Source organism: Vombatus ursinus, unplaced genomic scaffold (assembly GCF_900497805.2).
Source record: "Vombatus ursinus unplaced genomic scaffold, bare-nosed wombat genome assembly UNPS02014874.1, whole genome shotgun sequence".
In the NCBI taxonomy this organism is placed as follows: domain Eukaryota; kingdom Metazoa; phylum Chordata; class Mammalia; order Diprotodontia; family Vombatidae; genus Vombatus; species Vombatus ursinus.
Window position 1 is genome coordinate 17,595,531 of NW_020954652.1, and position 14,300 is coordinate 17,609,830.

Below are 14,300 nucleotides of genomic sequence, written 5' to 3' on the forward strand. Positions count from 1 at the left end.
ATGGAAGTAATATTAGCTTCTCCCCCCCCAAAAGACACCAGAAAATTGAGGCTCTGAGAGTCAATGGCTTTCTCATTATTAACACAACTAATAAATGTTTGAGACAAGATTTGGACCATGTCCCATTACTCCACATCTAACACTATGCTATACCTTCAACATATACTTTGAGATGATGACATCAATAGTAGGGTGGACATAGAGGAAGACAGGAAAATTGGCTTAAAAATTTGCTAGGAGATTTAAAATGATCTCTCCTTCCTCAAATTTCTCAGAACACTTAATTCTGCAATTTACCCGTTATCCTTTGTGTTATACCACAAGAGATGCACAGTCCCCTGGACAATATAAACACATAATATACTCCAGTGCCTGGCATACAATGGGTTCTTACTAAATGAGCACTTAATGACTAATAATAAAATGGTTGTTGAATGAGTGAATGAATGAACAAATGGAGAAATCAAACAAGTCAAACCTAATGAATAATTTGAATATTACACGGGTTTTTGTTGTTGTTGAATCATTTCAGGTGTGTCTGACTCTTCATGACCTCATTTAGGATTTTCTTGGTAAAAGTACTGGAGTGGTTTGCCATTTCCTTCTCCAGCCCATTTTACAGATGAGGAACTGAAGCAAACAAGGTTAAACAACTTGTCCAGGGTCACATACCTATTAAATGTCTGAGGCCAGACCTGAACTCATGAAGATGAATTTTGCTAATTCTAAGCCCAGTTATTTATCCACTGTGCCATCTAGCTTCCATGATGTACAAGGGTGGGTACATCATGGAATGTTTTCTTCAAGGAGAGAGTTGGAAGATGTCTAATACAATGAGCAATGAATAATATCACAGAAAAAAAATAACTGACCATATTTTTACAGACAGAAAATTACTAATAAACGACATAGCAGTCATTTCAGAAGCAGACATCTGGGTAGAACTGGATCCTTTACTTATTACAGTAAAGGTCTAAATGAATGCCAAATCAGAAGAAAGCACAAAGACATGAAGATACTATGAGTCCCACTATTCCAAGTTGATTTAAATAAATCCATCAAAAAGAAAAATAAGGAAATTGGCAAAAATGAAAAATTGACAATAACACTATTTCTAAGAGAAATTCACCAAAGGCAAATTGCAGAAATAAGGCCAAAATATCCTGAAAATTGTGACAGCCAATAGATACTCAATCTCCTTGCTAAAGAGAGAGAAATGGTAGCCAAACATCACATCAGTTTAGAAAATATTTATTTACAAAAGTATTACGGAGGAGAAGATTACAAATCGTAACATTTCTTAAAAAATACACCGTCAGAGATCCTGATATGAGATCTAGATCACTCCTAGAATATTTGCTTCAGCTTCTTCTGGAACATGGGCTTTTAAATGGTGAGATTTCACCATTTTTATCCCTACTGACATCCATCACACTGCTGCTACTGGATATCTTTAAAATATACATCTTCATGCCATATTCCTATACAACTCTTCCTTTCCCTTTCAACCTCTTAGTTCTAGAAGTTGCAAGAAAATCAACAGTATCATTCTGGAAAGAGGCCTGTCAATTAGTTGCTCTCTGACTCCATTCATTATCTGACTGACCAAAACACCCCTAATTGGCCTCCCCTTCCCTATATGTGTTGTTTTCCTCTATTAGAATATAATCTTCTTGAGGGTAGGTACCATCTTGACTTTTGTAGTTATATCCCCAGAACTTAGCACACAGTGCCAGGAAGATAGTAAGCAATTAATATTTATTTTTTATTCATTCATTCATACAAGAACAACCAACAGATGTAAAATTAGACAGCTCAACTAGCATTTCTACATTGATCTACTTGCTATGGGAGTAGAATCAACTTATTTGTATTCTACTAACTCAACATCTCAAATGGCATATGAGGAAATGCATATAATATTTCAGAAAATGAAATCAGAAGCGAGCCAGGATATGACTAAATTAATACATAAGAAGGCCATGATGGAGGTAACAGATTTTTTAAAAGCATTTAGGAATACGTTTTCAAAAAATTTCAAAGAGGGAAGGTTAAAAAAATCAAAGAAATGGAAATTATCCCCAGTAGTATTCCTCACTCTCTCAAGCATATCCATTCATCAAGCAATGTATTGATCAATGAGCTGAGAAGACATCAACTGACCTATGTGCCTACTATAATCACTTTTTTTTTAAAAGTGATTCATATTGAAGGGGTCTTTGATGAGAAAATGAGAGGAGAAAAGAAAAGATTTTACAGATGATTTCCCTGTAGCACACCATATTTTTATAGTCACATCACTGAGAAAAATAAAGAACAGAAGATCTGAGTGTGGCTATTCTTAAAATTTCAAAAAAATTCATCCAGTAGAATAAATACATCCTTAAAAACATCCTCAGATAAGACATTTTTTTCATACAGATTAAGATTATATGTGACTGTTTAGTAGAGATAATCAAAGATTTTTTTTTTTAAAACAAACTTCAAAAGTATTGTCATCAAGACAGGACATTAAAAAGGAAGTCATTTGCTCATTCAAGGTATGGGCCATCTCCAAAGAATATTTCCTGAGTTGTATCTGAACAAGAGAAAATAATTCCATTCAGTGACAGGTTTCTCCAAATGCTGCTTTTTGATGACTCTGTCTTAACTGCATTAGGCTACAAAATCTCCCAGCAAAATGCACAATAATCTCAAAAAGATCTGCTTAACTACACACAGTGTAAACACAAAGTGGATGAAACATGTGGATTACCTAGAAAATGACATGTGACTGGATGGATATTAAAACAATATAGTAACACACATTCATCCCAGACTGACCCCACAGGTAGATAATAAATAGAGGCCAGAATTAAACACACAGTAAGAAGAGATTGCAGTAGGTGATAGAAAGATAGTAAGTCCCGTTTTACAAGTGAAGAAATGAACATGGTCACAAAGCTATTAAAAGGTGGAGTCAGGATTTGACCTTGCATCTGTGACTCTAAATCTAGCATGTTTTCTGCAAACATTTAAAAATATTTACCTCCAATTTGAATTTCTTTTCATTCACCTGCAGAGTTCTAATGCATTTTTTCAAGTGGGCAGTTTTGACGAAGAAGTTAGATTGCTGTTCAGTCACGTCTGACTCTTTGTGACCCCATTTGGGGCTTTCTTGGCAAACACATTGCAGTATTTTGCCATTTTCTTCTTCAGCTCATTTTACAGACGAGGAAATTGAGACAAACAAGGTTAAATGACTCACCCAGAGCCACACAGCTGACATGTGTCTGACGCCAGATTTGAACTCAGGGAGAGGGGTCATCCTAACTGCAGGTTTGGCACTCTATCCACTAAGCCACCTAGCTGCCCCATAGATAATTTCTATTAAAAGCTATAAAAGGAAGTCCTGGCCCTGATACCTAAAAAAGTTAAACACAGCAGTGGCCAGCACTGGTATCATAGCAACTATATACACTCAGACTTAAATCCATCTATAGTAAAGATTCAGATGAGCACATGGCCTTCGTGATTAGCATTTTTGAATCACAAAACATGTTAAATGTTTTGTCACAAAATAGGAAGGTTAAAATAATATTAATAAGTCCTTCAGAATTGTCTTGGACCATTGTATTGCTAAGAACAGCTGTCATTCACAGTTGATCATCATGTAATATTGCTGTTACTTTGTATAATATTCTCCTGCTTCTGCTCATTTCACTTTGCATTAGTTCACGTAATTCTTTCCACGTTTTTCAGAATAATGTTTTTTAAATGTAGAAAATAAAATATAAAACATTATAAGAAAACCAATTATGTTAAAATACAGTTCTAAAAATATATTAAAACAAAAACAATTTCAAGCACCCCCCCCAAAAAAGAACTCCTATTCTAGAAGTAAATAGCATTGTTTACCTTAAAATTGTGGTTTTTTTGTAACTCTCTCCTCCCTTCCCACTCTTAGAATACCTCCCCCCTTCTAAGCACAGCTCAAACACTACCTCCTTCATAAGACCTTTCTCAATTTGCCTCCTGTTTTGCCTCCATTCCTCCCTCTCAGAATTACCTGGCATTTCCTTTGAATATCTTTAGCATATGCTTCCACATACACATACTGTCTCCTTATAGAATCTGAGCTTCTTGTGTGTAAAGGTCATTTAGTTTTTGTCTTTGCATCTCCACTGCTAGTACATTGCTTGTCTGGCACATAGTGATGACATAACAAATATCTGTTGATTGATTGTGAAACCACTTAATGATGGTGAGTGGGGTATGCATATGTTCTTTTTTTTTAATTACGTAAGTCCTTAGATCACAGGAGGTGCTTAATAAGCCTTTATTGATTGATTGAATCGCAAATTTCTGCATTAGTGTCAACAAATCATTTATTCCCTTGGGATTCACAGCTACATAGGATTTTCTAGTTGTAATTAAAAAATAAAAAGGCAATAGTTGATTTTCAATTATATTCAATAAATTTTTATTAAGTTGCAGCAAAGTACCATGCTAGGCTCCTGGGTTACAGAGATAAAAAAAAAAAAGAAAAAGAAATGGTCCCTGACCTCAAGGAGCTTCCATTCTTATTACATGTCCAGTGATGCTTCAATGATCTGGATGTGGTAACAACTTTGTTTCTGCTTTGGAATAATATGGTCTTAGTCTTTTGAAATTCATTATGGCAGCCTTACCAGGGCTTTAGCAAGTAAAACAATACCAGTTTTATTCCAAGAAAGGATGCAAATTAAAACAGCCTACCTTCAAATGTGTGTTTCCAGTTTGACATGTCTCCTGAATACACAATGTCATGGGTATTATACAAGCAAATTATTAAGCAATTTTCACCTTGGCTAATGAATCATTCCCATCAGCTCTAAAGATCCAAATGCATAACTAAGATAGCCAAGAGTGAATCATGCTAGCAAACATCTTTTTGAAAGAAACATTCAATTACAAAAATAACATTGCAATCCCCGGAAGCAAATATTCCTCTGTTGGAAGCTTTCCTGACAACAATAGTGCTGACTAGCTATTTCAATGGTGCCTCTTTAACCTGCACGTCTCCTCTCCACTGGGCACTGAATGTGTTGACTCAATACTAACCACCATTCTGATGTGCCTGGAAGAGCATATTTATAAAGCACTGTGAGATGAATATATAAGGAATCTTTATGTAGTCGTGTAAAGAATATAGCATAACTTCACAATAAAAACCAGATGTCAGCACATTATACAGGGCGTCATGACAAGCTTTTCCTCGCTTTGACTTTAGACAGAACAAATAAAGCAATATAAACTCTAGACTCTGAAATCCTAGAACTACCAGATAGATACCTATCAAAGTTTGAAGATACACCTTTCAGCGATATAAGAAGGTCATGAATACATTGAACTAGTTGTTCCCAAAAGGCAGAGCAGGGGAAAAATATTACCAAGATCAAGCAAAGTTTAGATAGATTTGCGGATAACAGATGAATGATGAATTGTTAAGGATAATTCAAAAGTATTTAGGGGTAGCTAGGTGGTGCAGTGGATAGAGTGCCAAGCCTGGAGTCAGGAAGACCTGAGTTCAAATCTGGCCTTATACTTACTAGCTGTGTGATCCTGTGAAAGGTACTTAACCCATTTGCCTCAGTTTCCTTATCTGTAAAATGAGTTGGAGAAGGAAATAGCAAACCACTCCAGTATCTTTGACAAAACAAAACAAAAACAAAAAAAATGGGGTTACAAGAGTTGGGCATGACAGAAAATGATTAAACAACAACAAAAATATTTAAGGTACCTTCATGGCATTTCAAAAATCACAGAAGAGAGTCTAATTCTCTGACTTTTCATCTAAGCCTCATACTCACTTTTCCGACTATCTAAAAGATGTCACTTGGATACCTCACTGAAATGTCAAACTCATTGTCCCCAAATGAACTTATTCTTTCTCCTAAACCATCTTTCTCCTTCTTTCTCCTCTAGTTCTGTTAGTGGTAGCAACATTTGACCAATTTCCCATCTTTGAAACCTTTGTGGTATCTCTGACTCTCCCTTAGTTGTCCTATCTAATCAGTTCCAAATTCAGTCAACTCTCACACTTCAGTCTCTCTTAAAATCTACCCATTCCTTTCCATTTCTGCCATGGTAAAATCCCTCATTATCACCTGCTTGGAGAACTATAATACCTTCTAACTTTTCTGTCTTTATTCTCCTTTCCTTCCAATCCATTGTTCATACAACTACCATATTAAGTCTTTCTTTATATACCTAATTGGGGTCATTTTTCCATTCAAAATCCCTCAGTGACTCCCCTAAAATTCCTGGTCACCTTAGCTTTTCATAATGTAATCTATTCAATAATATATTATAATATATTTCATAATATAATATTTCAATAATATAGCACCTTTCATCATACGGCATCAATCCACTTTTGAAGGCTAGTATTTGTGCCCCACAGATGTTCCATATTTCCCTGTTTACATGACATTAATTGTTGGTGCCCTATGCTCACCATATCGTCAATTACTGAGTTTCTACTCATGTTTCACTGCCCAGCTAAAATAACAGTTCATCCCTAAGGCCTCCCTTTATCCTCTCCTTCACTACAAAGTATAATGGCAACCATCACTTACTCTTTGAGAATGAAGAACAAGAACCAACTAACCAATCCCCACTGAACATTCTATTCTTCCATGATACACAACCTTTCTTCAGAAGTGATAACATCTCATTTGTCTTTAACTGGCATAATGATGCTGTCTTCTCTTTTCTCTGCACCTTTTCTCCTTCTGTTATGTATACCTCAAATATAATCTTTTCTCGTTTCTACCTTTCAGAATCTTGTCTTTCTTCAAAGCTTACTACTCTTTGGAACCTTCTATAATCCCTCAAACTAAAACCATTTCCTTTCTCCTCAAACATTCCTGGACCACTAAGTCTGTCTTGCTCCCCTAACTTGTATCACATGTCTCCCAAGGAGACAAATGGGAATGTATCCAAAGAAACTAAATTCCACTGTATCTTTGTTGCATATCCGTGCTGTGCTAGGGCAAAGTGAAGCTCTTTTTGTTCATTCTTCAATGACACGAATTCCTCATTGTGTGTGTGTGTGTGTGTGTGTGTGTGTGTGTGTGTGTCTACACATATACTCAAGAATTATTAATCGGGGGTCCTTAATATTTATTTTAAAATATTTTTATACTACTTAATATAATTTCCCATACAATCCTATGTATGCTATGGTATGTATTTAATAACATTATTCTGAGAAGGGGTTCACAGGCTTCACCCGACTGCTAAAGGGGTTCATGCATGACACAGAAAAAGTGAAGGAGCCCTGGTTTAAATGATGTATATTGCATGTGTAAATAACTGTGCCCAGATGCTGTTTTTCCAAGGTTTAGTGCTTTAGCTTGTCATGATTTGATAAAAATTGTTTTTCAAAAGTATTCTGACATTAGACTTTTAAAAAGTATCTTGTAAATCAAGTGACTAATGGGGCTATTTGATAAATTTCCATGACAGCTACTTGCTAGAAATCTGCTACGGAGTAGGGATATTTAGGATTCTGAAAGCATATTAGTGTCTTAAACTATGGGCTATCTTCCTGGATGCTTTCCTTAAGGTATATGAAATTGACACTAATGGATTCAGGTTTTCTGATGATCTTCCCTCCTTCACCATACTGCACTACTAGGAAAATGGCTCCTTTATATTTTATTCTATTTTTAAAAAGTTTTTGACTTCTTTATTGTTTTAACCATTTCTTTGATGTTTTCCCACCACTGATTGTTTACAAAAATGGCATTGAAGAACTTTGATGCTCAAACAAAACAGGAAAAAAAAAAACCTTTCTCCTTGTTTTTTATTTCTCTAACTTTAGGGAATGTGTATCAAAATATTTTCTTGTTTTTATTTGTACTTTTATGATTTTGCCTTGATCTTTTTTATTTATATCACTAAGACTAAGAACCTTCAACATGCTAGCCATGAATAACCACAGGAATTATATTAAACTACAAGTCCTCCAAATCATCAATTAATCAATCAACAGGCATTTATTAAGGACCTATTCTGTGCCAGGTACTGTTCCATGCACTAGGGATATAAATACATTAAATGAATATTCCCCAGGAACTCACACTCCAATAGGAAAAACAATAAGCATATGTGTGTATTTACATATGTAAATACTTATATAAATATATTAATTAATTACTAATTAATTAAAGACAGTAGTTTGGGAGGGTGGGCAGTTAGAAGTAGGGATCACAACTAGCAGAAGAGGATCAGAAAAGGTTTCATGTGAAAGTGGTATTTTAGATTATGTAAAAACCATGTTCTATGTTCTACATCCTATATCCAAGAAACCTAAGAAGATCTCTGTAATGTCTTTCATAAATGTTAGTCCCAAATACTTTGGTAAGTACAGAGAGGTCCCCACTAGAAGATTGGTCACAAGATGATTTTTTTTTAACTTGGGAAACCCATATATGTGGCACCCCCTTTAGGCTCACTTTCCTCAAATCTCACACATGTTATATATCTAGATCCTCAGAGAATAGCTCATTTCTCTAGGAGTATTCAGGGAACTCTGTTAATAATACTCTCAAGCTCTTATTCACTGTGCTCCCCATTAAAAAGAAGCCAGTCAGAGTTCATTGTTCAGTCATTTCAGTCATGTCCAACTCTTCCTGATCTCATTTGGGGTTTTCTTGGCAAAGATAATGGAGTGATTTGCCCTTCCTTCTCCAGCTCATTTTACAGATAAGGAAACCAAGGCAAACAGGATGAAGCGACTTGCCTAGGGTCACACAGCTAGTGTCTGAGGCCAGATTTGAACTCATGAAGGTGAGTCTTCCTGACTCCAGGTCTAATGCTCTATCCACTGAACCACCTGGCTACCTTTGAGAAAAGGTTGTATAATATTACATGATAGTCTTAAAATAGAAATAAATATTTAAGTTAAAAATGTAAGGAAATAAAACTATTATTTTATATATATATATATATATAAATATTAAAATAATATCACACAACCAAGGTTGCATAATAAGATTAGTTTGTTCAAAGGCAATCCCACCAAAATTCTATGACATGTTCTCTCACATGCTGAGCTTGGAGGAAATGAGCTCAAGCATATAGAACATATGGGACAGAAGGGTAAGAAACACCTCCCAATTACTGGAAGTCTTTTTGCCCTTCATGGAGACTCATGAAACTCTCCTTAGGTTTAGCTCTCTGTTCGACTTCTAACCATCTTTCTGTAAAGTCAATAGCCATCAATCTTTCTGCCCTGTAAAGGTCATGCTCCCCAAGGCTGCTTCACTAAGTCTAGTTTGTCTTTCTGCAGATCGCACTTAGAAACATTATTGTTGCTGGTTCAGTCTTTCCGATGACAGATAACATGGTCACTGTGTGATGCTCACTCCAGCCTGACCATCTTTGTCCCTGCCCTATGGTCCAGGCACAAAGGGGAATACCTCCTCAAGGAATTCCTGATGCTTGGATACTCTACTGCTCTTTTCCCTTCCCATAAGTCCAAAGGTGTGTCCTCATCTGATTTCATCCTACACTATGAAGCATTTCACCCCTCTCAGTTAGAGTAAAGCCTTTTTTGTTCCTGATTTCTACTTTGATGGACGGAAGTATTGATTCAATAAAGGTGTCTGGGACTCGTTCATCCATAGTTTAATGACTCTGACAGATTCTTTAATTCAAAGAGGAGTTCTCACCAGATGAATGTATCAGAGCATAAAGAATCTCATTAGCTATATTAACTGGGATTGTGGTGTGTGGGACACCCCTCACATGTAGAATTGATCATCAGTCCCATGAAGTTCCCTCTTTCCTTTACAATGATGGTGACAGAGAAATAAAAAAGGAGAGGAAAAAAAATCCTAAGAAATACAGATTTTTAAATAATCTACAAAAATGTATGTAACAATGGTACTTTCAAAGTTAAATCTCTGTCTAAAAATCATTGGATGCATATACAAGAGAAACTGAATTCCATTCACATAATATTTTCAAAAAATAGGAAACCATAAGACATAAAAAGTTGTAGCCAGATGAAAGGGACAGGTCACAGCTTCTCCTCTGAGGCAAAAAAGGGGGAGCATTTGGCTTTTTAGATAATCAAAGGCACCAAGTAGCCTTTTATAAGACATCTGGCCATTTCACATTTCACATTTTTGATGAATAATAAGCAAGAAGCCCAACATAAAGATATGTAAATATCTATTACAGAGGATGAATCAATAAATATATTTCTTAACTACGAGCAAAGCTCTGTGCTAGGCACTGGAGATGCAAAGACAAAAATGAAGAAACCTGCCTCTCATGGTACATATGTTCTATCTAGGGAGTCAATATGTATCCTCATAAGAAGATAGTTAAATTGCACAGTGGATAGATTGCCAGGCCTGGATTCAGGAAGAATTAAGTTCAAATTTGGCCTCAGATACTAGCTATGTGAACCTGAGAAATCATTTAATCTCTGTTTGCCTCAGTTTCTTCATCTGTAAAATGGAGATATTAATAGCACCAAACTTCCAGGGTTTTCAAATGAGGTATAATACACATTATAACATACTTATAATATTATAATATGGAGACTCATGAAACTCTCCTTAGGTTTAGCTCTCTGTTCGACTTCTAACCATCTCTCTGTAGAGTCAATAGCTATCAATCTTTCTGCCCTGTAAAGGTCATGCTCCCCACAGCTGCCTCACTAGTTTGTCTTCCTGCAGATTGCACTTAGAAACATTATTGTTGCTGGTCCTACGCAGTGCAGTGTCTTTTATAAGTAGACACTATAAAATGTTAGATACTATTATTGTTGTTGTTGTTGTTGTTATTATTATTATTATGTAATCATAATAGGTGGGAGGGGAGACTGGCCCATGAAGGCCAAATCCTTGGAACATGCACAATGTGCTCCACCTCCTTGCAATTCACATAAAAGCTTTTCTCAGCCTTCTTTTGGAATTATGGAATACAAGAGATCTTTCCCTCTCTTAATTCAAAGCACACACTGTTATCTTATGACCCCATCCTGTCAGTTTACTGTTGATGATTTCTTTAAGAAAGGCATTTTAACTGACTGCTGAGCCAGAACTGAATGTTCATATAAGGTTGAAAATTGTTTGAAAAAAAAAACAAAACACCTATCTTCCCTGGCAGCCTTCCAGTAAAGAGGAAGAAGAAATGCTGTAACCCTATGGGTGGAATGAAATTAGTAACAGTGATGGTTGCCACCTGCTGGGTCAGCTGTCAGCTCTCCCCACCTAGGCACCATGTGGCTGTTGAATACATGGTGTTACCTCAATTTTTGTCTCCATTGTATTAATGTTTTGTTTTTCCTCAGATCTTAGGTGCATGGGGATCACAGATGAAAGGACTAAGTTTGGATCTTGTGAGCTCTGAAAGATAGGAAATAACACCAGAGGTCTAGCAATTATAGCTCACAGAATCATCTTCTGATTTCCCTCCCTAAATCAGCTACCCTCTCACCCTCGAATATCCCTAAGTGCTTGATGTCTTCTCACTCTGGTACACCCTTCCACCACACCAGCACCCTTCCCCATTGGTGAGTTCCTTTCAAGGTCTCGATTTTGAGAATGGGTCTAGACATGCCTGATTACTCTCCTGGCTGTGCTTATAACTGTAAGGACTTTGTCACCATTATTCCCTGGTATCTTTTATCCCCTCTACTCCTCGCCCCTATACATCATCTTATCCCATCAGTATATAAATGCTTTGAAGTCAGGGGTTTGTCTTTCTCCCTCCTCTTTTCCTCCTCCTTTTTCTCTTCCTCCTTTTCTTCTTCCTCCTCCTCATCTTTCTCCTTCTCTTCCTTCTCCTCCATATCCCTAGTATGTGCCTGGTTTAGTTTAATATAGTACCTAGTACGTAATAAACACTTAAATGCTCATGACCTACCTACCTACCTCCTCATAGTCAAAGAAGCCAAGCTAGTAAGGAGTCAGCTCTGAAGAATAGCCAGAGTAATACACCTCAGCAATTAATTAATTTATTAGCCAAGACACTATGCTCTGCAAGCAAGGGGAAAAAAAAAACAAACTTAGCTATCAGCTAGGCCACAACTAGAAGAAAGCTTGGTAGAAAGAATGGTTGGCAGTCACCACTTTATATTTGAGCCTACCCTTCTCTGTGACTGATGGGGTGGAAGAGAGTAGGATCTTAGTTTGGGAGGTGGTTATATTTTTGTTCCTTTATCTCCTCGGTAAATATCCCTTTGTAAAAGCTAATCAGTATAATTGGTTACATGATAATGGGGGAGATATCAGCTGGTTGAAGGATATTGAGGAGGCAGTAACCAGCTGACTGATACTAGGGACAATAGACCAGAGTGGGAGTTTTTGAGTGATAGTACTACAAAAAGTCCTCAACCCAACCCTTAAAATTCTTAGAGGAGGAGATGACTGTGTTCTGGGAAATAAAATTTTGAGTACAAGGAGGGATGGAGAGAGTGAATCTTCAGGCTGTGTTTCAGGAGTTAGATGTGAATTAGAAAAAGAATTCAACAAAATTATAAAGTCCAACTAATCATGCAACTTTGTATTTACTGACCTGAAAACAAAATTGAGAACAGGGGACGTGGAAGAATATTGTAAAATATGGTTTAGGAATGATGAAAGAATCAAAAGCTTTACTGTTTATTACTTATATTGTATACTGCTTTAAGAAGTCAAGAAAGCATAGGCTATGTTAATGATTGAATACTTTTACAAAAAAAAAAAAACATTCTATCTAAGCAGATAAGAAATGACCTGGTGCCATTTTGAAGTCACTTCAGAATCTGCTCTCTGTGCAGTCAGGTCACTAAGAGGTTGCAACAAAAGTTAAAATCAATCCCAAACTAGAAGAAAGGATTAAATTGAACAGAAATGGTGTGCCATTACAAGAATTCCAACCTGACCACGGAGGTGTTAAGAATACAAAGTTTATTGTTTTGTTGACTACAAAGTAAGCATTTAACTCAGTAGAGCAAAATTCAATTTTAAGACTTTGTTCTAATCAGAGACTGTCTCCTACCCATAAGCTAAGGACTCTCCATATTCCTTGATCAATATTACCAAAAATATATAAGATGAGACAATTATCCTTGAGTATCAATGTCAATCAACGAATAAAACAAAGATACCCATGGTTGATATAAGTATTCCTTGGTTTTTTGAAGAATATATGTCGGGATGTGATTATTCTATTGACAGCTATGACTCTAGCAAGAAACTTAGCTTCTCAGCTATCTAGGTGCAACAAGCACTTGAAAACCAACTATGCTGGACGGCAGCGATACAAGGACAAAATGAAAAATAATTTCCACCTTCCGGGAACATCTATTGCAGTTAGTCGTTGTTAGCTGGGAATCTTATTTGTGATTAGGATACGGGAAAGATTGAGGAAATCTAGGGGCTGAATGAGAAGTGAATATATGTAGCCATTGCTTCACTTCATTTTACTGTCAAAATGTTTGATGTAACTGACAGATCAAGGAAAAGAAACTGATCCACTCCTGGGTGAATGAGAATGGTTGGTTTGGTGGCCTAACTGATATTATTGAATTCTCTTATTTATCATTTGTGCCATAAAGAGTGTATCCCACTTGGAGATTCTCAATCACACAGTTATAGGATTTCAAGGCAGAAAATATGTTAGAAATCAACAGTAAGTAAGTCAAAAAGCATTTATTAAGGACTTATTATGTGCCAGGTATCAAGCTAAGTGTTGTGCTGATAATGTCCTCTAACCATTTCATTTTACAAATAAGGGAAGTAAAGTTAAGAGGTATTAAGTTACTTACTTGGCCAAGGTTTCATGAAAAGAGCAGAGCTCACGGCAAAAAATGACCCTTACTGAACTCTCCAGTCAGATTTGTATGTGTTTCATATGATGCAGTAAAAGATGTTCTAGGTTCAAACGTGACAGAAAACCTATGTAGCTGTAGCATGTTCCATATGTATGACCTTGGATAAATCATTTCATCTCCATGGGACTCAATTTCTTCACTTGCAAAATAAATAAACTGAACTAGGTATATTCTAAGATCTGGTTTGGGGCATCTAGGTGGAACATTGGATAGAGTACCAGTCCTGGAGACTCAACTTCCTAAGTTTGAATCTGGCCTGGCCTCAGACACTTACAAGCTGTGTGACTCTAGGCAAGTCACTTAACCTCTTTGCCCCAGTTTCCTCATCTGTAAAATAAGCTGGAGAAGGAAATGGCAAGCCAACCCATTATCTCTGCCAAGAAAACTCCAAATAGGGTCATGAAGAGTTGGACACATCTGAAATGATTGAACAACAACA

General features: G+C 36.4%; 1 protein-coding gene across 6 annotated transcripts in view; it reads right to left on the reverse strand.

The window, feature by feature from the left end:
• The window catches only part of NAV3 (neuron navigator 3), a 389,994-nt gene that overhangs the window by 117,957 nt on the left and 257,737 nt on the right, over positions 1-14,300 (reverse strand). Inside the window, exon 1 of one of the 6 annotated variants that reach the window (XM_027842475.1) lies at positions 3,029-3,070. The exons of the other annotated variants lie outside the window; for them this stretch is intronic. Coding sequence (XP_027698276.1) covers positions 3,029-3,051 — 23 coding nt within the window. The 5' untranslated portion in view covers positions 3,052-3,070. Of the gene's footprint in view, positions 1-3,028; positions 3,071-14,300 lie in introns of those variants that run through there. 6 annotated transcript variants of the gene reach the window in all.